General features: G+C 44.0%; 1 protein-coding gene and 1 long non-coding RNA gene across 4 annotated transcripts; one reads left to right on the forward strand and one right to left on the reverse strand.

The window, feature by feature from the left end:
• Window positions 1-1,454: 1,454 nt before the first annotated feature.
• On the reverse strand, window positions 1,455-21,058 carry LOC149340453 (uncharacterized). Of its 3 annotated transcripts, none has more exons than XM_089549229.1 (12): window positions 20,677-21,058; window positions 20,536-20,597; window positions 20,343-20,445; window positions 20,084-20,238; window positions 18,739-19,109; window positions 17,339-17,534; window positions 13,827-13,952; window positions 11,428-11,558; window positions 8,429-8,494; window positions 7,556-7,673; window positions 4,616-4,730; window positions 1,455-3,913 (listed from the first exon to the last, which is right to left on the reverse strand). In XM_089549229.1, exons 2-12 carry the CDS (start codon window positions 20,584-20,586, stop codon window positions 3,759-3,761), a joined length of 1,587 nt encoding a protein of 528 aa, XP_089405355.1. In that variant the 5' UTR covers window positions 20,587-20,597; window positions 20,677-21,058; the 3' UTR covers window positions 1,455-3,758. The 3 variants fall into 3 exon arrangements, with proteins under 3 accessions (XP_089405355.1, XP_089405354.1, XP_089405356.1); XM_089549228.1 differs by having other exon boundaries at window positions 4,616-4,733; window positions 20,677-21,057; XM_089549230.1 differs by lacking the exon at window positions 13,827-13,952 and having other exon boundaries at window positions 4,616-4,733.
• A 4,432-nt stretch (window positions 21,059-25,490) lies between these two features.
• LOC149340454 (uncharacterized) lies at window positions 25,491-26,693 on the forward strand. Its single transcript, XR_016283866.1, has 2 exons — window positions 25,491-25,929; window positions 26,548-26,693. It is a non-coding gene; the product is annotated as an uncharacterized LOC149340454 (long non-coding RNA).
• Window positions 26,694-27,270: the final 577 nt, after the last annotated feature.

Raw genomic sequence — 27,270 nt, forward strand, 5'->3', positions numbered from 1 at the left:
CCCCTTTCCGGACGCCCATGGAGGCAGCTTTTTCCCATGACGAACCTTTGTGATGTGCCATGCTCTCGTCCAGCCACTTCAGTGCGGAGAACGCCGAACACTACTGGACACTGAAGCCTTGCAGTTACTTTAAATGAGTCATGCAAATGTGATCTTTACTGGTAATGTCTGAAAAAATGCTTTTTTATTCGCTTGGATTTAAGAGAGGTGCACAGGCGAATGGATAGAAGTTTACCTCGAGCTACAACGAAGTTACGTTTGTTCTGCAGAGCTATATATTTTAAGTCATTCTGATTGCAGGCCTTATTCTGCTTAACTGATTTTTGGTGCGGTATTTGCTGTTTTCGCCAGGTTCTGATTGACCAGTAATTGTAAAAATCAGGTAAAATGGGTAATAACACTGCATGATTTTGCCGATACCTTAGCGACGTTTAATCGTTTTCTAGGATAGATGGTGAAAAAACGTACCAGTTGAAGCTAGTGGAAGCGAAAATAGAGAAAAAACTACGCGTCGTATATTCCTACTACCGGACTACAGTGCTGCTTCAAACGTCGCGCTTAGTGGCCCGATGAAAGCAAGAAGGCGACTGGCAGCAACTGCTTTTTTTTTTTTTTTAAGCGCGAAGAGATGCCCGGGACGTAGTCCGGGTGATTGTCGCCTGAAAACGGTCCCCTGCGTTGGTCACACCCACATATGGAATGTCGAGTCCAGACTTCTCATAATGAGAGCCCAACAGAACGCGAACAAGCTGCAGACGTTTTATTCTTGCACTGTTCGCCGCGCGACTGAAGAGCAAACATGCGGATTAAGAGACGCAAACTATCATATTTCGATGCAGAAATGCAATACTAGCCGCGCAGCCGATCCGTCGCCGAACTTTTCCTGCTCCACGGCCGCTGCGCATCGCTTTGGCACATAGCACATATCTAAATGCGATAAACTTGTGGAAACTTGTGCTGCTGCCTTTCTTCAGCATTGCGGTTCAATCACGCGCACCACAGCTCGCCGGAATATTGCAAAATGCGTTCAAAAACGCTCAAGCATGGCATACCCAAGGCACACGGTACCGGCTTTTGCCTATACAACGAAAGTCACTGCTGACTCCAGCGCCACCGCATCTCCGTGACGTCACGGCCTGTCGCTTGTCTCTTAAGTTTTGAAATTTGCAGGGGAGGTATTTCCATAGAAAGATGTGATGTGGGCAGGTCGACCTCTGGAAGGGTAGTGCAATGACGTTGCAGAACGGCTGACATTCACAAATATCCTTTTCAGAGAAGAAGGCAGTTTGCAGAGAGAATTGGCGCCAAAAACTGCATTTTAATCATTGCAATCTGCCATTCAAGGTTCTTTTTGTTCTTTAGAGGACATCAAATCTGTCATGAGTTAGTGTCACTGGCAGCTGGACGGACGGATGGACGGACCCATCCATCCATCCATATCAAAATAGATTAAATAAAAGTTGTAAAATAAGTTTATTTGCAAGGCACTGAAAGAGCGATCAAATATCAATGCACATCAAAACTATATACAAGCTGAAGTGTAAGCATACAAGCTGAAGTCTAAGCATGTCCAACAGCAACTGCATAAATAAGCTCGAAATCTAAAACAGTGGCACATATTTATACAGCAAAATGCCCTTCTAACTTTTGATAACTTCGCATGGCATTTCATACATGGCACATTGCACAACGGTTTTTGAGGAAATCATTCCTTGTAAAGTTTTTGCAATGCTCCAACCCAGGCAATGCCTACAGCTATGTGACTATGAGACACCCTGAGTTATGAGCCCTTGGCCAGCTGTGAAGCATGCACAGCAAAATGAGAGGCAATATGTAATAGAGAACAGATGAAGTAGCGGCAGATGCAGATAGTGCTGCCCCACTGCAGCTCCTTATGAAACAATGCTACTGCGAACTGCCTGTATACATGCAAACAAGGATGAGTAGAAAAAGAGACGCAATGCAACAGTGAAACGAGTGGCAAAAAACAACCTGATGAAGCTTTGTGTTCCTTCTACAAAAAGCAAAATGAGATGAGCGAACAAAAAAAAATTAACTCTATCTCGTTGCCATATAAGCATGCTATGCTTCTATGAACTTCAGCAAACACTTTCATGCAAGCAGCCAGTACTTTATACTTAGGGCCCTTCATATTCGGGCTAAAACTGACTTAACCCGAACTTTGCACTCTAAGGAGATCCAAACTAAACCAAATTCTTACCCAAAAAGGCACCTTAAATAAAAAAAAGGTATGTTTTGCTAGTGTACAATGCTGAAGGCACTTCATGAAAACTAGCGCATATCCTATCCTATTCTAGAGTGACCTTTCCAGTTAACTGTTAATGATTCTGTCCGTTGCATCAAACCACAAACACAAACTATCTTTTTTACTGAAGTATTTGTGCAAAGATAAGTACAGACAGTACCCTCAGTTGAGGTGGCAGGTCGTTCTTGTCTCTTTCAGATGAAATGTACAGACAGTGTACACAAGGAACGTTCAGCTTTTTTTAAGAGTTGACCGCTAACAGTGATTTCTCTACTTCAAACAAATTTAGTGCTCATATGGCACCATTGGAATGCTTTTTTTCTTTTCGTAGCAAACACAGTAGATAATATTTGTCAAAGCAGCCCTTCCTTCAACATGTCCTCCAACATAGTCATGTAGATTCCATCACCTTTAATAATATTCTTTATCCTGACTTCCTAGAGCACTATAAGCCTTTGAAAAGAAATATGCAATCCCACAACCCCTCGGGCACTTATGCGATCTATGTTACTATTTCTAACAGTGAAGCTTTGTAGAAATTTTTGTGCCTTGCTAAGGAAAATTAACAGTTGGTGTTGCGCTGCAAAGCTAACCAATACGCTTCTTTGGCTGTTCAGAAGGGAAAAAGTATTTTTGATGAAAAATGAGCAGCGGCGTATGGAAGGACTACATATATATGCTAGGCTCATAAACATCCATTTCTGATTTCAAATTCTGTGAAAATTTAATAAAGTTATAGATGTCTTCCGGCCTACATCATCAGCGCGGGTGTTTCTGGTCTGATGGACAAAACATGCGGAGTACTGAGAAGGCTGTAATCGGGAGGTGCACCAAGGCGTCTCCAGTTGGGAGAAAGGTGGCAGGGGAACTCTTGACATGTGCAAAATTTGTTCAGAAGAGAAATTGGACGATCTTACCTATCCGGCCACGCCATCTTTGTACAACTGATATCACATTGTTCACATTAGGGAAAGATCTATCCAAAGAACTCTGAAAATACAGCTTAAAGCATCATCACCGTCATCAGCCTGACTACGCCCACAACAGCCATTAAAACCCTGTCCTAATTAACCCTGTCCTTTGCCAACTGCGGCCACCGTATCCCCACAAACTTATCCTCCCACCTAACTTTATGGCGCCCCCTGCTACGCTTGCCTTCTCTTGGAATCCACTTCGTTACCCTTAAGGACCAGCGATTATCTTGTCTTTGATTACATGCCCTGCCCAAGCCTATTTCTTTTTCTTGATTTCGACTAGATGTCATTAACCTGCAGTTGTTCCCTCACCCACTTTGCCCACTTCCGATCTCTTAACGTTACATCTATCATTTTTCTTTCCATAGCTTGCTGCGTTGTCCTCGACTCAAGCTGAACCCTTTTCGTTAGCCTCCATGTTTCATATCATGCCTAAAAAACAATGACAAGCCATGAGTTGATCTTGCAACAATGGTAAAACAGACGGGATATGGAAGCAGTGGTCAGTCTGTTGGGGTTCACTTCAATATTGATCGTGGTAGAGAGTCCTTTGTAGCAACAACAACTGAAAAATGAGCTGGCAGAGCCAATGTGCTTGGAAATGCGATGGCACTGGGGACTTGCGGTACAATCTCAGATGCCGCCTTTCGCTGGTTCTTGAGGCCATCTTTCTCTATAAGAGACCAGAAATAAAACATGTAGCACATTCGCCAGTTCCTGATGGTAGCCGATGTGCTGCCTGCTATGGAGGCCATTAGAACTCGTTGATTTATGCATTCGTGAGAATCGACATATTTGGCACAATGCTAGGTGCACAATACTGGGTGTACAATGCTGGATGCGCAATGCTAGGACGCACAATGCATAGCGTTAGGATGTAAATGAGCAAACAGCTAGAGAAATTAACACAAAAATTAAAAACTAAGACATTTTCCCAAGACTTATAGCTTTTCACACGCGGCTACAACTTAATTCTTTTATTGCTACATCAAATAAATTTTTCATCCAGATCATCCTTTTCTACAAAAAGTCATTGGCAGCAACCTTCAACTGAAAAAAAAAAAAAAAAAAACAGCACTTTACTCATCAATTCAGCCAATGTAAGGGCATTCGTGGTCCCCAGAAAAGCTGATGTTGGTTTGGAAACATTTTTTGTGGATGTATTTCACTTTCTGATTCTCATCAGTAAGCTCTAGAACTCGATATTGTAAGACTGTAGTGTACCTAATAACAAGCATTTCCTCACACGTCAGGTTCCTCTGCTCGAGTAGGTGAGAGCCCTCTACAAGGGACCTCTGCGATGATAATGACTGCTCTAGAATATATCCCTAGCTGGCACAACGCTGGACTTAAAAAAATGGCTAGGGCTCTGTACCTTTTTTAAGCATCTCCAATGTGACTGAGCAGTTGCTGTGAAGAGCTAGCTGTTTCCTGAGATTAAATATCTCATCCTTATACTGTAACTCCGCTTCTCTGGACATGGACCTTTGCTTCTGAAATGAATAATACAGGGCATAAATGTCAATTCAAGCATGCACACAAAGGCATTCACAGATCTGACAGTATCACTAAAAACACTTTTTTGGTCAATACTAGGGGCAGAAGTACAGACAGGTTCCTTAAGTTCACATGTTTAGTCATGTCTAACTCCCATTAAAACAGGCCTATTACTTATGAATGGCTACATAAGATTTAGACATCAAATACTGCTCCAGTACTTGATACCTGATGTTTCCGACATTTCAACATATCATCTAGCTTAATGAACACCTAAAAAAACTATGAAAAAGCCTAATTAGTTTTCATTTTATTTAACTACTGTGAAGATCACGCAGGTTCCTCTTTCTGCTTGTGCTGGTCTTACAAGCAGCACAATAGCACTGAACCAGAGAACACTATCACCACACAACAAGGCATCTGTCGTTTCTTTTTAATTCGACAGCATCATGCAATTGGACGTACATTAGTCATGAAAGTCACTGATTGGTCGAGAGGGAGATGATGTCACAAAGCCTCATGACCAAGCCACCCTTCCCCATGCAACCAGAAAAAGGTGAGAGACTAGCACGTTGGAACAGTTTGAACGGAAAGTTTCGATGGCATCTAGGCCATCTACATGGATGATGACACAGAAGAGGCATGTGAAGATTAAGTGGACAGAGATATACTCAGCACATGATTGTGTGCCAGTAAAGCTACAATGACGCATTGTTTATGCAGTGAAAGAACTTACACAGACATAGAAACACGTACATAGCAGCAACCTTGTTTCTAATGCTGCCACATTTCAGTCTTAGGGTGATTTAAGTGTCCCCATAATTTTTCTGTTGCCCTGTGCCTTTGTAATGCTTGTAAAAAGAAACGCAAAATTGAACAGCCCAGAGGACTGCATATGAACTAACATAGCAGTGTGTACTAAGCAAATTTCCCCTTCATAGAAAACAGCAAAAACTACAGTTTAGACCCAAGGACAAGTAAAAAAGTTGGTGCAGTGAGCAGTAGGGAAAAGAAGAGAAGGGTGAACATTCGCAGCATGGCAGCGCAAAGCATGGGGAAGCGGCGGCAAGAAGCAAAGGTGTTCGGCACTGTACGAGCGGTACTGGCGTGCTTGACAAAATCGAAAACGTGATAAAATAAAATGTGATAACTGAGACTAAATAAATATCACATAAAAGAACGACAAGAGAAGAATAGGAGCTATTTCTGAGTGTTTCTTTTAAAAAGCAACATTCTATCTTAAAAAGCAACAAAATTAAAAAGCAACATTTTATCTTTCCACAAACTGTGAAAGACTGGAACTTGCTGCCGAAAGAGTGTGTTTCAGTCTTTGATAATCGCAATTTTTACTGTCGATTGTATTCCCGACAATCTAATCCTTTCCTACTATTGTTCAAGATTTCTGTTACCTTTAATAATGTTCACTTATTGTTTTGTTTTACTTTGATGTTAACTTCGCTTAATGTTCTTGTTGCTTTTTGTGTGAAAATGAATACGTTGTTTTGAAACTGTCTCCCCTGCGATAATGCCTTCGAGGCGACGCAGGTATTCTGTAAATAAATAAATAAATAAATAAATAAATAAATAAATAACACTTTGTGATAAGTAAGTAGCCAATTATTTATCGGAGAGCATCCTGAGATCCCCGCCATCACTCACAAGACCCTGATATAGTAAAGGTTTTTGCTGGTCCGAGTCACTTTACTATGGAGCGGTTCTACTGCACTGCTGACAAGTGATGCCAACAGACAAAGTGCGAAATGGAGAAGCGAACGTAACAAATTACAAAAATGGGGTCAACCCCATTCAATCTGTTTCCAAAAACATCACCACTAGCTTCTTCCATCCTATGTGATAAGTGCACTCGTGTTTTGACCCTGTTCTGCTAAGGAGGTTTGCCAGACTTTTGCTCCTGTGGAAGCTACATGAAACTGAATTACTGTTTCCGTGAACTGCACAAGTAGTACATAGTGACTGGGAGAGCACCATCAGGACAGGAGACAAGGCATTGCCATCTACCGCTTCACCACAATTTTTTCCAGTCATCGTCAGCTTTCCTTCCGTGTCTTGACTATCAACTCAAAGTTAAGCACGTTGCATATCGTTCATCTGCATTTGTGAGGTCAGTCATACCAGGCACAATTATCAAGTGGAACTTACCAGCGTACATAGCCATTGAATCTAACGCATTGAAATTTATTACCTAATACGCAATGACGTTGGAATTTGAACACTTTTTTTCCTGTCCAATTTTTGTTCCTTGTAATTGCACGATTGCTTCATTCCTTTTGCGCCTAAAAAATGAATTCTATTATATTTGTCATTTGTTGTAATGCCTTGTTATTTTACTGCCTACCTAGGATTTGTATTATAAAGTTCCCTCTCTCGTGTGTTCATGTACTTACAGGCCGAGGTATTTAAATTATACTACCTTGTCAAAACTAGCCTGTTAACAGTATCTTTTTCCAGTCTTGAAGTTCCTAATATTGAACTGTACACTACAACCCCCCCCCCCCCCCCCCCCCCCCCTTTTATGTAAAACCCTCGAAAGAGGGCCCTTAGGGGTATCTTGAATAAGTAATCAATGAAATGTGATTAGCCATGCCTCCGGAGTGCTGAACATGCTGTGTTAGGCTTGTCCCTGCATCTTCCAGAATATTTCAAATCACACAGCTAAAGGCAGGGGCACATACACTAAAGCAGCAGCTTTTATCAAAGGTTCTTTGGGGCCATTTCAAATGCAATAAAGATTGTAGATCTGCAATAAAGCGAGCAGAGTGAAGCGAACTTAAGTGACAAAGGTAAGATGGATAAAAACCAGAAGGTCTTGGTTCCGTGCAGTCAGTTCGGCACACAGCTTCTTGTAATCTTCAAGCTCCTTCCTGATTGCTTCGCTCATCCTCTTCTTCTTGGCTCTGCTCCTCTGTGCAGCATACCTAGAGAGGAAAAAAGGAACTATGAGAACACTAGCCACTGGCCATAGATAGGAAAAGGAAATAGGGAATAGGGGCAGGAAGACAGATTATTTCCTGCTTACTACATAATACAAGCCAGAGGGGCACACAGACTATACACGTAGAAGACAGGCTGACCAAACTGGAGCGACATGCATGGTTTGCATTTCTTACAGGTGTGCATGATGTGGTCTAACACTATACTTTTGTTTTTTTAAGGGGGTTTAACGTACCGAAGCGACTCAGGCTACGAGGGACGCCGTAGTGGAGGGCTCCGGAAATTTCAACCGCCTAGGTTTCTTTAACGTGTACTGACATCACACAGCACACGGGCCTCTAGCATTTCGCCTCCATCGAACCCGCGTTTTTTGGGTCACCAGCTGAGCACCATAGCCACTATGCTTTAAACATGATGTACAACATGGATGATGCATGGCACTGCAAAAGGTCATGCGGAACAGTAACTGTGCCTTGAACTGTGCCATAGCAGACTACCTTTGTCTTTATTTCCAAACTCTGTGTGCTCTCGCATATTTCAATGTCACAAAAGTGTATCTCCAAATGTCATCTTGAGCTCCTTGAAAAAAATAATAATAAGCAATAAATAGGCAAAGCATGCTGGTTCCACATTCGAAGATCTAATGCATTACATACCAAGCACTGCTCATGCTCAGTACTGATGAAATGAGACAGGAAAAAAAAAAAAGACATTTGTTAACATACAGCTATAACTTCACCTGTTGTTTTCTCTATTCTTCTTCTTCCTCTCATCATCAAAGGCATCAGCGTGTCGGTTCCTGTTGCTGCAAGCACAAAAAAAGTATGTACTCAGCACATATAAGTGGGGAGATAAAATTGTAGTGAACTCCATACCAGTGCAACACAACGACCGAGAGAAAACAACAAGTTGAATTGCGTAAGTTATATCTGAGAAACAGCACACAAAAACAAAAGAAAGCACCTAAATCTAACTGGCTAAAATCAGAAACACGGATAAGAATAAAAACGAACTCCAGAACATGCCTGGTTATATTTGCAGTTAGATCTTCTTATAAATAAATAAATACAAATGGATTGAAAAAAAAAAAAGAAGTACAGTTAAATAGTAGCACTCAATGTAGAAACTAAAATGTCACAGTAACAAGGTACCCCTGCCTGCATTTGACTGTTCAATACAGTAGGAGAGTGAAACCTGATGCTAGAAAGCTGCGCAGTTAGATTTACGCTTGAAGATTATTTTAATGCTTCTACTGTAAGGTGAGGTTTCAGATGCGCTACAGAATTTTACATATACGTACAGCATGCCAGAATTTCGGCCAAGTACCACTGGTACTGCTATCACAGTAAAACTTTACACAAAGAGGTTTGCTTATAACCAGATCTGATTAGTGTTGCCACACTCAATTACCGGTATCTCTCTCATTTACCACCTATCCTTTAACTTCTTGAGTTTTTTTTAGCTCCCGCCTATATATCCGTCTACTGTACCCTTTTTATTTCTGCTGTCCAACATTATGGTGGCTGATGTGCCCGAAACAAAAAAAAATATTTCAGCATCACCCCCAAGTTTAACTGCTTAAATATATATTTCCTGGAATAAGCAGAACATTATAAGCCGAAATAAATTCCTACGAGCCTTAAACCATCTAAGGACAGTACGCAAAACCCAGTTGGTTTTCTACAGCATTTTTCACAGGCATCATATCATGTTTTCAGGCAGCATACAGGAATTCACTCTGAAGACATCTTGCATACAAATTGAACAAAATTCACCTCAACTTTCTAAGTGAGGTGCACAGTGATCTCTCTCAAAATTCTTCACCGCAACCTCAGACAAAACTTCAGTTTATAAGGTAAACTTTTAAACAACAGAGGCAATACCTGCCAGGAATTTCTTAAAGTGGAAACAGTCAAAACATTCCTTGCAGCAGGGAGTGTCTGATCCACATCACCTAAACAGTTGCAAGCAGTTAGGACAAATAACCTAAAAAAAAATCTCTGCCTCTCCCGTAACCGAGAGTAGAGTAAGCATGAAATGTTTATGGGCCTAATGTCATCTCGAACCACACCATACAGGAAGGAACACCACCACCGTTCAGCGTGATGCCTTGCCATTTGAACACAAGGTTTTTTGAGGAAAGGAAATGGCGCAGTAATTCTTGCCATCTCGGTGGACACCCGAACCACACTGTAATGCCACCCATTGGCACCACTATGCCTTGCGCTTCTCCCCCAGGCCCCTGTTGCACGAAGCCCCTAAGAGATCACGTATGACAACGAAGTGTATCGTGGCATTTATGTGCTTTTTGCACGCGTTATTAGAAATCGGAAATTATAATTCCGTGCATTATCAAACGCACAGCGACTGATATCTTGATAAACATTGAGAAGGCACTGGCAGCAGTTATCTTTTGTGACTCCTTCGGAGACCAACCGGCGCTTGCATGCCGGTCACGTAGGAGGGCTTAGAGAGTCTCGTTAAATGTCGTTAAGTCTCGTATGGTGCCCGGATGTTCTCGTTTCAGAGCCCGCATGACTGGAATTCAGAGCCCGGATGACCGGAATTCAGTGCCCGGATGAGTGGATTTCAGTGCCCGGATGAGTGGATTTCAGTGCCCGGATGAGTGGGTTTCAGTGCCCGGATGACGGCTCTCGGTCTCGGCGTGACGTCACCACACTGCCGACAACGGGGGCTAAAAGCATTTCATGCTTAATAAGAACACCCCATATTGGCTGCACAATCTTTCTTTAGAATGATGCACAAGATATTAGTAAACATTCAGGAGATGCAAATATTCGAAATTTCGAATATGAATTGAAAATGTTTGCTATTCGATTTATATTCGATTTGAGGAATTCGTATTCCAGAATTTCCAAACATTTGGCAGCAATCGAATACCGTGCCAACTTTCATAAATCCGGTTGTTGCAAAACCACAATATCTGGGAAAAGTATCTAGATCGAGTTAAGGAGTACAAAAACATCCCCTCCGCTTTCTTCATCGTTTATTGCATGGACCAATGACCTCGTGCGGAATTCCTCAAGTGGGTTTTCCCACAATTTACATGTGAAGAGAACAAGATGACTGACCACCAGCTTTGAACAACCACGGCGCGAAAGCACGCAACTTTTTGGTTGACCCTTTCATAATGTTTTACATTCCTGACATCCACTCCCACTCGTCACATCGCGTTAGCAACTCCTCTAGCGTGAACTCCGCCATCTCGTTTTGGTCAACTGTGGTACGTTGGAAAGCCGACTTGAGGAATTTCGCATGGAGCTTCCAACGGGTGGCCGAGTTGAGGTGCCACAATGGCAGGAAAAGAGACTTCAGAATCGCATCAGAAAGTTAAAAACTGCAGAAATGTGCTCCTTGTTTTGCTGTCTGAAGTACTAGTGCAGTAGGAATATTATATCTATGCACCTCTTTTAATGATTCTCTTGCCAGGCACCACTATTGTTACCAACCATATTGGAGTCCGCACCTTGTTCACAGTGTATTTTATTGCCCATAGGTGTCGCGACAGTCAGCTCACCATAGTTTTTAGCCCAATCAGACCACCACATATCAATTCATGGCATCATCGCAACTGCTGTGATCAGAGAGCTCCGAGTACATCAGGCAATGAGAGCTAGGTGACACAGGATCCAAATTACTTGTGGCATCAGTAGGGCATCAGCACTCAAGCTCTGCTCTGAAACGTTGCACACAGCAGAAGGTCCTTCTGGCACTTACCCATCACTTAGACTTCCATCTGATGGCGCAATTACAGTCCCAGAAATCGGTACTGTGGGGACTGTACGCTTGGATGCTTGCTTCTCACCATTGTTGCCGAGTCTTTTGACAGACAGTGCCTCTTTCAACTTCTGCAAGCAGTTTTTTGTGCAACAAGGAAAAAAACAAAATTTTTCAGCTCAAATCTGGAGGCCCACAAAGCAATAAGAGCAACAAATTTGTTACTGCAGTGCACCGTCTGGTAATGACGTAATGTGACTAAAATGCATTAATAAACTAGTACAAAATGAATTCGCTTGAAGAAAGGAAGCAATACTTTACCCACTAAACACTGTTGCACCTAGGGTCCTTTCGTGAAACGGTCAATCTAAGAAAAGACATTCCTTTCTAAAGCCACATCTTAACCCACACAGTCTATTTTGCGTGATGTGCAAGGCATTTATGCAATGTTTTGCAAAATGTAAAATACAGACTTCACAAATGTCAGTGGTCTTCACATCTACCAGCAAAATAATACCAAAAACTGTATTTCCTAACCACTTCTGAAAGTACCAGCTCTCAGAGATGCAGAAGGCATGGTGTATGCTCACTCACTGCAAAAGTTAAATTCTCCCAAGTTGGCTTCACATTAAAAAGTTAGTCTTCCCAGCTAGTTCTGACAACACAGTAACAATAAAATTTTTAACAAATCTATCGGTTTTTAGCATTTCTGCAATGCGTGAGAGCAGTGGTGAAAAGCGGGAAACTCGGGGTTTTTTCCAACACTTTTACTGCCTGGGCATTAAACAGGTAGACACCTTGTTTTCACCAAGTTAAACTTTCAAGAAAATGACACATGCTGCGCACCACTTTTTTCCCAAAGAAACGACTAAGCAGCCATTTCACATTGAGCAGTCAGTTTAACAATGTGTGTACCATCATTCTGCCCTTGCTGCATGCAGCAGTTTGAATTTCCGTGCCTTGCTTCAAGCCTAGAATGTAGCTATTTACAACAGCAAAGTAAATTCTTTAATAGGAAACACGGTCACTCGGAAGTCAGATGAACTGGTATGTGTGCCTATGTTTACCTGCTGCAGGGACTGCATACACACACAACAAAACAACAGTTATAATGAATAACTTCCAGCCCAGTGTTATACACTACTGCAGTGAGTGTTACCTCACGATTATCCATTACAATTCAGAAAGTTTTATTGGCCATCACTGTGTTCATTTTAAATAGCCTTACTTCAGCCAAACTGCAAGTAACCATTGCCTTAAAATTTCCTCTCAGTTTCAGTAGAATGCTCATAAAAAAAAAATAAGCTTTTCACTGCAAGGCTAACAGTGCCATATGTTCTGCCCTCTAGCAGAAGAGTGAGGAGGAAAATATAAACCAAAACAAAAGCACAAGCGTACATCAAGAAAATGGAATTAGAAAAGAACTCACAGGATGGTGACCACTGTGTAACGAGAAATTTGGCGACAGCTGCTGAGGCATTTTCATTACACGATATACTGAGGTAAAGAATTTTAGAGCGACATGCAAATATGTGTAGTTTTAGAGCAACCCCTTTGGTTTTATCTATGGGTTATTCAACATACTCCTCTCCAGGCAGCCACTCCAAGTTGTGATGCCACCTCCACTTAGCCCACCCTCGGGCGACCATACCCTCCCTGCTCCTTCCACCATAGCCATCTTCCGGTTTCGCATTCCTACACTCTCATCATACATGAGAACATCTGCTGCTTGAAAATGTTAAAAAAATTATTTGCTACGTTCAGATGGCAAGCAAAGAACCTTAGAAAAAAAGTGTGAAACAATCCATTCATTTCTGCGCACTAAAAAATGAAGCATTTTAGCTACACGGATGGTCTACAATTTGATAAAATTTAGGAGCTCAGCCATTCCAATCAGAATATACACTTACTGCTCACAGCAGCAGATGTGCGTGTGATAACAAAAAATTGATAACCAGACAAAAGCATTCAAGCACAGAACTGGTTGGTATCCAAAATGCAAAGACAGAACCCAGGCAAAATTTCAAATGCTTACAATAAGTGTTTCCCTTGAACGTGCTTTGTAAATTGTAAACTGTGGGGGTTTAACACCCCATAGCGACACACGGTCTATGAGGGACGCTGTAGTGGAGGGCTTTGGATAAATTTAGACCCCCTAAGGTTTATTGACGTGCAGTGAAGTCGCAGAGCACACGGATGTTTTTGTATTTTGCTCCAACTGAAATATGGCTGCTACGGGTGGGATCAAACCCGCAACCTTGCAACCAGCAGCCGAATGCCGCAGCCACTGTGTCACTGCAGCGAGTGAACGCACATGACACATACAGGTAGCAGAAGGGAAGTTGAAAATCTGACCCCTACCACTCCAGACCCATACAATGTGCACATTCGTCACTCACCACCTCAGTGTTCTGCTGCAGAAGTGGAACAGTTGTGGTAGCAGCAGCTGCAGGAGGCAACTGTGCTGTAGCTCCAACAGCAGCAGCCGGGTTGGCTACAATCAGTAGCTGGACACTTTCACCAATCTGCAGGCGAAGTCAGCAAAGCTTTGACTGAGGCTAAATGAATGATATTCATATTGTGCGTAACAGTATTACATTGAGAGACAAAAAACATACAGATCACTGCATCATTTTCAGAGAAAGCAACAGACTCCTTCTGGTCAAGTTACTGTTTAGCTTGCCCAGTCAGAAAAGACCAACCGGAACTGGACAAAACACAATTGGAACCGAGTGGCTCCAACTGGCTTCCTGCTGTGTTTTGACCAGTTCCAATCGGTATTTTTTAACCGTGTGTGCTCACATTTCATACCGATGCTGCATTTGATAGTCTGTTCTGTCCACTGTTATGCTCATTTGTAATGCTAGCCGATTTAATTCAAAATAAGGTCTCCTTGACTGCACATTCAGCACAAGTTCACAAAAGTGTCATGCCAGTGCAGTGCCAATTCTTGTGGAGAAAGTGTAGCCTGACACTAGTGCTCTCAGTACAGGGGCTAAATTGAGGGCAAAAGTGCAGAAACGTTTGTCTGCTGCGGCCGTGCATTTCCCATGTCGTTTGACATGTGGGCTCGACTGTGCCAGTTGCATTGAGCGCATCTCTTGGCAGCACCACCAAGAAACTTGTCAATTCTGACAGTAATATGAAGAGTCTGACTCCGCCTTTTTTTTGCAGCGCTTTGCCACGTGGCGCAGGTCAACCGTCACAGAGTCAATGGGCACTTTTGGAGAGGCACCAGTGAGAATACATGAGCTTTGATTTCAAGAGATTATTCGGACTTAGCAGTCTTTGACATACTTGAACTCCACAACTCGTGTTCACTGACAGTAGATGATAGCGGCAGAGTCTGTCAGAGGCTGACTGACAGGCGAAAGTGTGGGCTGAGTGGCGACTTCAAAGCCAGTCGCTACTGTGAACAGAGGCGCAGCTTGGCCATGGAGCCTTCTACTGCCTGTCCGCTACGGAGTGCGGCAAGCACCCTGCACTACTTGCATGGGAAGAGAACTTGCAGGGAGGCTAGTGCAGCAGTGGAAAAGAACTATGGCAGAACTACGGCTGTATTGCCTGAATTGGTGCAGAAAGTGCAGCCAAACTGAGGAGACCTATAGATTAACCCTTTCACTGCCAGGTTTGTTTACTCACAGCTGCACACACCCTGCCGGGTTTCTTTTGCATGTTAGTTTCCTGGAAATATTTTGCTAGTAACGCACTAAAATGCTCTGCAGGGCATGTAGACATGTTTATTCAGGATAATCTTATAGATTTTAGTTGTAGTGAATCAAATCTTCCAGCACCAATCGTGCCTGTTGGATTTCCTCTTCTTGCGCGGATTTTTCGGTAGAAGGGGGACTTCATCGCTGTCATCACTCGACAAGACACTTAGGTGGGCTCCTTCCTCGTTCTATCATTGGACTCAGAATTCACAAGCAGTTTTGAATTTCTTCGTCCGTCAAAGCGCGGATGAGTGTGGCCCATTGCCTCACATGGCTGCTGTGCGGAAACCAAAACGAAGCGACTCGGATGTGGAAACATGCGCGCTATCTGTTGTGTAAAATTTACCCCACAAGATCTATGAGTTTATAGCGTCTCTCCATAGATGGTGCTACATGTTTGCATCGTTTTTTTTTTACACGAGTATTATCGGGAGCGGCATGGGGTGAGTTAAAAAGCCAAAACGAGTTAACTCGGGAGAGGCAGGGGGTGTGCATATGAGGTAGCCCGAGTTATCTCGGGAGTGGCGGTGAAAGGGTTAAAACGCGTAATTTTCATAAAAAAAGAATAAAGGGCCATTGTGGTCTCTCCGGGCTGCTCACCCTCTACCCTACAACCACCCTCCTGGCAAAGACATGGAGACAGAAAGAGGTAAGCAGGCCGTACTGCACTTGCTTTCTCTCCTAATTCTGCCTTTGACACCAGCTTGAATTCAGTGCATAATCACATGGAAGCGCAAATATGTTACACAAGTTGCAGACAAATACGATGCACACAGAAAAGGAGGAAAAATAACATGAAACAGCACAGCCCAACAGAAGGTTGTAAAAACTGGTACATGAGAAATACATACTTTATCTGTTCTGTGTCAGTTACTTAGACATGCAGTACACGTAAGTAATGGATACATGAAAACCAACAAAACGTAGCAGCACATCACTTTATACGTAAAGTCAAATCTGCACATATTCCAGTCAAGCAACACTAGACAGTTTTAGCTGTGCGTCCACAAGGGCTTAGCGTACGCAAGGAGCTTGCGGGGACCGTAGTGCGCATGCGCAGAACGCTAGCGCGAGCCCTGCGTCTTACGTAGGTACGCAAGCCAGCAGACTTTGCGTTGCATAGCTTGCGTGACTTGCGTGGTTTGCGTGGTTAACGTTGGCAACATGGCGGCGCCCTGCACGTCCGCTTCAGACCAAATACTGCATTGCCGCTGCATTTTTCGGCGCGATAGCTCGCTCTGAACGGTTGCATTCACTTTTATTTTGTGCATTCTCAACCCTCCGTAATGATATATGTGACAAATAGTCATCGTTTTTTTAGATGGATCCAAGAATTTCTTGATGTTAAGCCTAACTATCTACGGCGCACACTGTCGTCATAGCAACGACCTCCGGTAAAATACTTCTCCAACTTTGCGCTAGAGTTTATATTTTCATTTGATTCAATTGATTTACATTAAAAAAGAAACAAAACCTTCAAATGCAACCACCACCATTAATAAAAGAGGAAAAAGTTTCCTCAGCACACAGTTCAGGAGCTTTGACTTGCTGTCGCTAGATGGCGCCACTGTATCCTACGCTTCTCGGGCGCTACGCTAGTTATTCCCAACTAAAACTGTCGTTGCCAGGACGGGTGGCACTGCGCGCAAGGTGCGCCCGTAGCGTGCGCACAGCTTTTCCGGACGCACAGCTAAAACTGTCTACTGATTAGGGGGAGAACTGACGACAACTCCACCCAATTTTTGTTGCGAGTAAACATCGATTAAATGGCTCTTTCTGGCTATGCACATGTTTGGCAGCAAAAGATGCATTTAAAACCATGAAAATTAGATCCAAAAATTGAAAAAAATTTTTTTTTCCTATTCAATTAAAACTTGTGACATCAAGACCAAAAAGAACTCAGTGATCGCCATTTAGAAATGAACGATGCTGCAGCCCAGCTTTAGAGATTCGCACGCAAAAAACCTGTATTTACATCACTGCAGTCTGCTTGCGAAAATGACCAGTGGTGGCGCTATGTGTATTCAATATTTTTACCTTTACTAGCTGATAAAAGCTTCATTTTCAGTGAAAGCAGACTCATTATCAGAATGCGGTATTCAATTGATACAGACCAACTGCAATGCGTCCTCTGAGTCACCTTAAGGACAACAGAAAAAACGAGCAAATGCATGCTTTAAAAGATATGATGGGCTGACCTGAATAACGTTTGAAGGGGTGATAATTGTGGTCGCCTTGGGGCCAGATAGTGGGCCGACGGCTGGCACCACAGGAGCAACAGATGGCGTTATGACAGGAGCAGCCAAAACGGAGGCCACATTAGTTGTGGAGACCCCTGGAAGAACTTGAGCGATGGGGCTAGTTGCTGCTAGAATGGTTTCTGTGGTAACCGCTCTGAAAATAGGTCAATAAGAGGGTTTAAAAAACAATTCATAAGTTTCTGCATGGCGAAGCTAAACCCATGCTACAATTCACTTTACAATGAATGGCACTGAATTAAATTTGACCACCTGAGCATTTCTCAGTGCATATAAATCCTGTGGCCAAGTAATGAACTCACAATCTTGCGCTCAGCAGAAGAAGGTCCTAGCCACTGAGACGTTCAAGCAGGAGCAATGTGTGGATTGAACAAACAGATCAAACCTGAATTCTGTCTAAAACTAGCCCGTGACATAACAGCACAATAAAACTTCCCTTCCTAGTATCGTGCAGAAAGACAAAAAAATTTAGCAAGTTACCAAAAAGTAAAAATGACAATGAGCAAAGAGCAAAGAGAAAATCAAAATTTTTAAAGCGTCAGTTGTATGCCTTCCCATTGTTAAATACGCACAATATTTTGAATTCCACAGCCCCAACGCACAATCCTAAGATGAACTCATTACTTCAGTATCTTAGAACAAATGGCCAGTACACATGATAAAGAAAAAAGTTATCCAGAAAGGTGTTCTATGTGCATAAAAACTGGAGTGTTTTTTCCACCAAAAACTCCAGTATTTATTCAGTGATGAAAACAAGCTATCGAACTATGTGCCCGTGCGTATTTCGAAGGAGTCTATATAAACAAATGAAAAAAAAAAAAACTGCTCTCAAAGTACTACACTCAGTGTTCATAATCAGTGTTTTTGCCACGAATAATGCTCCATGAACCAAAAATCATTAGTGAAGATACTATGGCCAGCTAAACCTGAGCTTCCTTAGGGGTTCTCCAATAAACATACGCTTAAATAGCAGATTGACTGGGCAGCTGATGAGGCACCAGAATAAATAAATCCCACATTGAACAGGAGACATAGGAAGAAGAGAGATTTTTGGTTTTATGGGGGTTTAATGTCCCAGCCTCAGGCTATGAGGGACATCTTAGTGAAGGGCTTCGGAAATTTCGACCACCTGGGGTTCTTTAAAGTGCATTGACATCGCACGGTACACGGGCCTCTTGAATTTTGCCTCCTTCGAAATTCGACCACCACGGCCGAATTTCGATAAAGGCGAAATTCTAGAGAAAATGAGTAGTGCCTTTACCATGAGTGTCTGCACTTAACTTCTCACAAACACATTCTGAAGTGAATATCATGCACACTTATAAGCCAGGACAACCAACCCATTTGCAGTAGTCTGCGGCGTTGACGAAACACTTCCTTGAAGAGCAGAAGAAGCTTTGTCACTGATTAGCACACACGCCGATTCGTCCTTTCCGTCAGAAGCAGTTGTGATCACTGTTGCTGTCTTGAGCAGACTGCTTTCACTCACACTGGTAGCACCAGCCTGGACACCTGGCTTATCAGCCAACACTAAAGCACTTTCACCAGACGTCCGCTCTGCTTTAGTGACGTGAGGAAGGGCAGGCCCAAACTCGGAAACCATGGCTGAAGCCGGGGTGAGCTGACCCCGCAATGCGCTAGGATCTGCCGTGACTGGCATAATGCATGGCGTGTTGAGCGGTTCACTTGTGCTAGGGACATTGCTTGGCTCCTGCAACAGTGGCAATGATGTCAACAGATAGGAGGCTTTGCTATGCCATCAGGCAAGCTCTTAACTACAAATAAAGCTCTCTGAAAGGCATGCCACTGTTCTTGCTACCCTTTGTGTTGAACAGAGGGGTGCCCGAAATGTTTCATGCAAGGAACAGAATAGTAAGCAGATTCCATTGCACAGTACTTAAACAGTGAACGTGTTTGCTTTTGCATTGCTGAGGCCAAATTGCAGAACGATCACAATCTCCGAACAGTCACAAAATGGTCAAAAAGCCCCGCTCCTATATGTCGGCATGGACTGGCGGACATATCAACCGACAGGAGCGGGGTAAATGATCAGTTTGTGACAGATTTGCGATCTGATCGTTACGTAATCCGGCCGCTCTTGCCTAACAAGAAAATGAAACCAGTTAAACAAAAAGCGACAGGCTATGCCAAACACTTAATTTCTTTTTTTTGGCATTCAGCACCTAACAGCAACAAAGCAGCTGAGAGTGTTGATTTTATACAGGACAGAAATGGACATCATTCTTACATATGATTCCAGCTATATAGCAGCTGTGAATGCATGGAATACATGCGAGAAAGTGATTCAGAGTGGGGCTTTATGCTATTAAGACCTCTGCTGCCACACACATGCACATTCCACAAAGCAGTGTGCACAAGAAGGTTAAAATGTGACTTAATTTATTCCAACAGCGGCCTGACCATGTAACAAATTGATGAGAACGCCTGTGGAAGCAGTCAGAGTATGTAAACAAATGGCATTTCAAAGATCAAGCAAGTCTGCTGGCTAGTACTGTTGCGATAAAAAGATATGCGAACAGTAGAGTACCCAGGTGCCGTGCTGTTCGCATTTCTGACATCAGTGCTGAATCTTTGCAATTAGAGGTAAGGTGCATTGGGACAACTTTCACCATTTCAATATCTCTGTAACCACAGGTCGCCTATTGCAAGTGAGTCGCAGTATACCTTTGAGACAATCTCCCCGTTTGATGCTCTGCGGAAGTCAGCCTCAAATGGATTGACATGAACAGCCTCAGGGGTGATGAATTCAGGTTGAAGCTCTTGGAAGAGGCCTGCTTCTTCAAGAATGTCCATGAATCTTGTTGGTGTAGGTGTTTGCTCTGCAAGGAAACAAAACTCCATGTGTGTAAGCAAGGAACTCCTTGAAGCTCATTTACCATATGCAGCTGAAAATAAGTATTCAACAGAAGCTGTGCACACATACCAATGCAGTTTCTCGGGCCTGCACCCGTGTTTGTGAAGTTTAATGACAGCATCATTTTGTGCCGTCTTTTGTGGCTTGTCAACTTGTCTTCACAGACAAATTTCTGACAAAGAAAAGCAGATGAAAGGAACCATGTCACGCCCACTATTGCAAGCCAAGCGCGTTTTTATGATGGGTGTCAGCGATCACTTACGATTCCACAGCCCGAAACGTCGCAGGCGAACGGCTTCTCCGCTTCACCCATTTGTTCTCGTGCTACAAGACAACACTTTCTGTAAGCTCAACATGCAGATGTTTTCGCAAGCAGTAGCGAGGATAACAAGGGGATACTAACAGTCTACACAAATGACGAATAATCATTCAAACGACGAACACATGCTCTGCGCAGGCATCAACGTCTGAAGTGCTGCACTAATAGGCCAGCAAGAAAAATCACGAAATTCTGACGGCGAGCATCCCTTTTCTCGAAGCTCAGCACTGGCCGAGACACGGAACATAGCAGAAACGTTGACGATGTAAAACCACATCAGAACTTTCCGGAGACCACTGTATTATCAAACGCACTCCTAACGCATGAAGACACGTGACAAATCATTAAGAACCTTCGAGACAGCTCGCTTATTCATCTAACAAATGATGCGCTGGTAGCTCCAGATTCAGAGCCACAGGTCACCCATAAATGTAGTGACACCTGCCATGTTTTGTGGCAGAAAAAAAGCACCACCAACCACAAACCTAGTTTTCTTATTCACCGTACCAAGCGCTGCTAAACTGTTTGCGGTGATGACGATGGCAATAATACTGATAATGATGGCAATGTTGCGAAGCCAGTTTAGAAAAAGTTGCTAAAAAAGATCGGAATACATAATATTAAATAACTTTAGCCTTAATTGCTGATGTCTGCATATTGAAGTTAATTTTTTTTCAGTGCCATACGCCTAATCAACTCGCCTAAGGTGAAGGCCGGGAATGTAGAAATGTTTTTATTTTTCCTTTTCTGTGTGAAATAACTGTTTTTCAAGTGAATATTTACTAACACTGCTTCTGTATAAAAAGTAAAACATTACGCTGCAAGAAATATGATTGTATAGATGAGATGACCTTTGTATTTTTATAGAATCGACGAAACATGTTACTTTTCAAGTGTCACGCCCCACCACTGTAACGGCCCCACGGTCAACAGTATTTGCAAATAAAAATAAATAAATAAATAAATTACAGCCCCCTTGGCGTTGTGTCCCTTGTGCTGCGACACATGTCGACCAACTACAGTACGGTGTAGGCCATAGTTAGAGCCTCCTCGGTTCGAGCCCAGTGACTCCTTTGAAGGTGAGCTCGTCCGAAGCGCTCCTATATTTCCTCCGCGGCTTCATGCCTTATGTGGCCTCACAAAGATAAATTCGTCGAGTCCGAGACACTCGACATTTTTAGAGCGCAGCTCTTTGGCGGCCGTTCCTGCGTTCCGCGGCGTCGCCGTTGTCCCTCGTAACCAGCTCCGCAGCCGGGGCAGCGCTGTACTCCAGTTGCGCGCGCTCCTGGCACCATCTCTCGCGACCTCCGGATAACTTAATTGCTCTCTTCGCTCCTCCTCCAATGCCACCCCGGTGCGGTGGCAATCAGAGCGCCGGATCGGTGGTGGCGGACACCGATATATGCACCACCCGAGCCGAAACGCATAGCCACTGCCGTTTGCCACTTCTTTGCCAGTTCTTTCTGAGCCAACCGGTAGAAGTCCTTCGTTTGCCGCTGCTGATAAACGAGCTGCCAGAGCAGAGGACCACCGCCGTCGCTGCCAGAATCCAGAGGTGCGTGCCGCCGAAGCAGAAGTTTACAATCGCCGCCGTCGAATTATTTGCCTCAATCAACAAAAAAGCTGGAACAGCAAATTTCGCATTAGGAAGTGACGTAATCGTAAGCAATTTTTTAGAGCGCAGCTCTTTGGCGTCCGTTCCTGGGTTTCGCGTCGTCGTCGGCGTTGTCGTCGGCCTCGTAACCAGCTCCGCCCCCCTTTCATCCCCCCAGCGCTAGCAGCGACCGACTGATACCGCTGGATGCCGCTGACGCCGCTAGAGAGTCAAGATAACGTGACTGCATAGAACACCGTCGCCGCCATGCAGAAAGAGGAGGAAAGGGTCCCCCCCCCCTGTTCTTGTGTGGCCCAAGCAACCACAGATATCCGTCGGACGTACGAGCTAGATCCGAACGTCCTTTGCCGAGATCGGACGTCCATCGAACGTACGAACACAATCCGATTTCGGATATCCGTATTCGTACATCCGCTGGACGTACGGACAGTGTCCACTTTTGTATATCCGCATGAGAGACGAGGTGGACGTCCGAAGGATGTAAGGTCGAGTATTTTCCCAGGCCATGAGTATGGACGTTTTTTATTTCACAGAAAATTCGAGTCTTTCGTGTATGTATACTGTTTTATTTGCATCAGTTGGAGGGTTTGACGCGAAGACGTTTGTAAATTGGTACGATATATTCCACTCCTACCTGCAGTGCAAGAGCCGCCAACGAGCTAAATTTATCTATAGTCGGATACAACTTAAAGGCCTACTTGACCGAAACTTTACTTCGGCTAATTTTGCGCTCGATATAGTGTGCATGTTATTAACAATATTTATATTTAATATTAGGGCTGTGGAGCGTCTAGAATTTTAGTTAGAAGCGTTCAAAAACCTCTGTAGCAGACGACGCAGACCCCTAGCGGTGTGCTGAACAACTAACAAACCTGACCGGAAATGACGCACATTTGAGACACCGGCATCGCCGGCTCGCCAGTTTCAGGCGTTCTGAAGTGAGTGCGTGCCCCTTGTAAGCTCTTCTTCTGGCGCGTTTCTGGCTGTTTTCACCGCGAAGCTCGATGGTATCCGAGAAAAATAAACTGCTGGCATCATGTAGACGAAGTGCATGGCCGCGGAAGGGAATACGAGGAATGCGGAAAGCACCATGTATACCTCTCGGCCACTGCCCTTCACCCCCGATCTCAAAAGCTGGTGTCAGCTGTCTGGAGCTCAGGTTTTAACGTCAATTACCCTCTCTTCTTCAAAAAAGATAATGGTGGGTGGCTGACGCTTCTACCTCGCGCTAACCCCTTTTGTGGGTTGGGCTTTGTCAATAGACCTGTCCCGGTCTACATCATGCACCAGAGCACCTACGTCTTTCTTGCCCGATCGGCAAAGCATGCCACGAACCGAAGGCTTCGAGGGGTCTCTAATCGGGAGGAGGGGGCACCGCTTGTCACAAGCTAGCTAAGCCGGTCCAGAAGTTAAAGTGGACGGCTTTGCTCATCGAGCAACGCCCTTTTGACGGCACGTTGTTTACACCAGGCAGAAGTCTAAGAGAGGTCTGCTTCGTCTGAATAGGAATCAACACATGCACACGCGTTTATTGCAAGTACAGCTCTGCCCAATGAGCAATAATGCCGTCGTGCGCCGAGTGTATCTGCTGCCTCGAAGATTTGCAGGCCGGGCTGAGAATCCTGGAAGGCCACACAAGCGTTACTGAAAACGTCGAGGTCGATTACAGGAAGCTTCAGCGTTACCATTCGAGACGCGTCTCCAAGACCCCAGAGAACTGCACGCATGTTATTTGAATGATAATCTTTTCAAAGAATTTTGATTTTATTCAGTAGGGTAAGGGTGCGGGCTAGTTGGTGATCCATAACATATAAATACCATAACACATAAATATCAAATTTATATGTTTGGTTAGAAACACGTACGGTAATTTGCGCGGTGGGTGTATACGGTCGACTGGGGTTCGGCAACCACGTCGTTCTGCCCAGCTGTGTGCTTTGAAAAGATTAGAAAAACCTTTCCGCCCCTGCAGTACACGGGCCTTAAGTGGTTCTAGGTAAATACTGTAATGAACGCAACGCATAAGTTTTTGTTCATTTGAATCGACATGTATTTCGCAACGCGCAGTGGCTTGCCCGACCGAGGCGCGCAAAGATGAACCAGCCCACCATCGGCACCGCACTAATGCCACGGTCCTCGAAGAGAAAAATATATATTTATTTTGCAACACAAATTTTGCTTCTGGCATATTCTTTCGCTTAACGCAGCACTTAATTCTCTTCAGCTCTCTTTTTACACATCCATCTGTTTTTATTGATTTAACTGGCGTTCACAGCACCTGTTCCAAATTTCTGTGCACAGGCAGGAATACCTTTCGACGGGGGAGAGAAATGAGAAGGAAAAGGAGAAGGCAGGTCATTTTTTTTTATCAAGACAACAACCATATTGCACGCACAGCAGAGCGCACATGTGCTGTTGGCACGCGCGTGGCCGCTCGAAAAAGCCGACTTTATAATACAAGCACTTCTACTTGGCCTCCATTTGAATATGCTTCCTTCCTCCGCTATATCCGATCTTTGCACAAGCTGTAATCGAATACTGCCAGGCAAACAGCGCTCACAAGCATTGCGGCGCGATCATCTTCACTGAGGTTGAGCCAGGAGTTTTCGTCTACTACAGCAAATAAAACACGTTTAAAACTTTCATCCGTAGGGCGTTTCATCCGTTTCAAGATGTGTGTTTTCGCATATAACCAGTATTTATCGCACAAAGTGCTGCACGCGCTACCGCTACCAGCGCTTTGCTCGAGCCGCAACGAGCAGACGCTCCGAACCCGTCCGGAGTAGTCTCAAACATGCGTCACTTCCGGCGGGCGGCAATGGCGCCCGTTTTTCCAGTTTCGGTATTGAAAACTCCGATTTTTGCGTGCCTTTTTCACCGTAACTGCTGGAAACTGGAGCGTAATATTTTGTGGGTAGCATAATACGGGGGTGTACTATGAAAAAACAACCTTTTTACGGTTTGAAAAATTTCAGTCAAGTAGGCCTTTAAGTCTGCAGTGAAGCTCCGCCCATATTCAGCCTTCGCGCACAGAATTCCTCCACGACAAAAAAGTAGTCCGCTGCTTAAACGCTTCTTGTTACGTTAACAAGAAGCTTATGACAAGAAAAAAATTATGACCTCTATAATTTTGATTCACAAATTGTTTGATATAGTCAAACATTAAAAAGCTGATTTCGTTTACAGTTGCGATTGGCCAGCGGAGTAATACAAGACGTCGTGGACCGCGGCCCAGTGTTAGCAACTGCTGTTTTTTTAAGTTGTATCCTACTATAAGAGGAGAAGCAGGTGTTGCAGAATTTTGCAAGAACTCAATGACTAGTTTTATATTTATAAAACTTCTCCAAATTAGAGGAGTTGCGCGACATGTCCACTGTTTTGCTAGCTAAACTTGCCATTGAAACCATTCGTAAGCATCAAAACTCCCGTGCATTCTGCTATCACCATAATCATAGATGTCAGTTCGCGGTCAGACCAATCCAATCCATCAGTACGGCTCCGTAGCGCTGTTGTTGATATGTCGCGTAGTGTTGTTGCGCAGATCTTTATAGCTCTGTTATTATAAAATGTGGCTTTGTTCGGTCTGTGGACGAAAGTTGTATGTAACTTAAGCAATTCGAAAGATACGGGAAGCGCCTGAAGCTCTTCTGGAACGCCGGAATCCCGTACTGCGTCGACCTTGGTGTAAAGAAGGCTTAGTGCACATGTGATTGCCTACGAAGGTATGTATCCAGTACACTTCTTGGAACTTTGCTTCTAGGACAATGCAGCATGCTCATATAACATTCGTTCACAGGACAGTGGGAGCAGTAAGCGCGAGGAGATGACTTCCCCAAGTGTGTGCTGTTCTCACACTTTCGGGAGCCTACTTCACACAGCTGCGGGAGCCCTCAACTCGCGCGACTAATTCCCACTCCTCTTCAAAGTTGCGGGACGGAGTGTTTTCGCATCTTGTTAATTTTTTAAGGCGTCGCTATGTTCACTGTGCCTATATAAAGAGTGACAACGCGCGAAAGGCAGACCATAGGAAGCACGTGAGGTCGCAGTGGTTCGCAACGGAAGCTTTGCGGCTTTCTGTGCACAGTCGCGTACAATGCTGCGCAAGTTAGTGCCCTAAAGCCCATGAAAATAAATAAAGAACAGATACATTGTCAAATATGGTGTGGAAAAGTGAGCTGTTATTGCCTTATACTTATTGAGGTGTTTGTTAAAGTGCATTGTCTGTTATACTTGCAGCATTAAACACTTCTATTAATTGGTTCCAATGTTTTTACTTGGGCTACTGCATTGTGCCATTTGTTTCACATGACTGATGTTTGCCGCGTTCTTTTTTATTTCAGAAATCCTGTGGGTGGGAAGATCACGGATGTGTGTCCCAAGCTTGCCTCATTTGAAGAGTCACAATTAAGAAATTTTCCCAATGTAACCCATTGCTCTGCTGATGTATCATCAACCACAATAAAATATGCGTGCTATGCATCAAATTGTTTTTGGTTTTATTGCATTGCGCGGAGTGAAAAAAGCACGCATGCACCATATATGCGAATATTCGAGAAAGATCCGCCAATGGACGTACTCAACTGGACGTCCGTCGGCGGGCGAACCGTATACCTTTGGCCACCTTTCGGACGGCCGACGGACGTCTACCGGCTGTTTGCGGATGTTCAGCGGACGTACAGAACATCCGAAATAGACCTCTGTCGGCCGTCCGAAGGATATCGGTGGTTGCTTGGGGGCGGATAGGGTGCTCTTCAGTTGCCGACGCGCCGGTTATTTCACGTAGGCCCCGGCACGTCGACGAATACGTGACCACCTTCCCACGGCTAGACCTGGTTCTTAGCGCTGCGGAAGCGAGGGTATCATATTGTTTGTGTCGGCATCGGCGGCGTTGTCCCTGAAACCAACTCCGCAGCTGGGGTTGACTCACTATCGAAAAGGTGAAACAGCTTATTTGCTGCGCTCAAATTTCGCATTAGGAAGTAACGTAATCGTCGGTAATTTTTTTAGTTAAAAAAAATATCTGTTAGAAGACATGGCCTACGTGGACGCAGCTGATTGCGGGA

This window comes from Amblyomma mixtum, chromosome 6, assembly GCF_055824585.1.
Source record: "Amblyomma mixtum isolate Tamu chromosome 6, ASM5582458v1, whole genome shotgun sequence".
NCBI classification, from domain to species: domain Eukaryota; kingdom Metazoa; phylum Arthropoda; class Arachnida; order Ixodida; family Ixodidae; genus Amblyomma; species Amblyomma mixtum.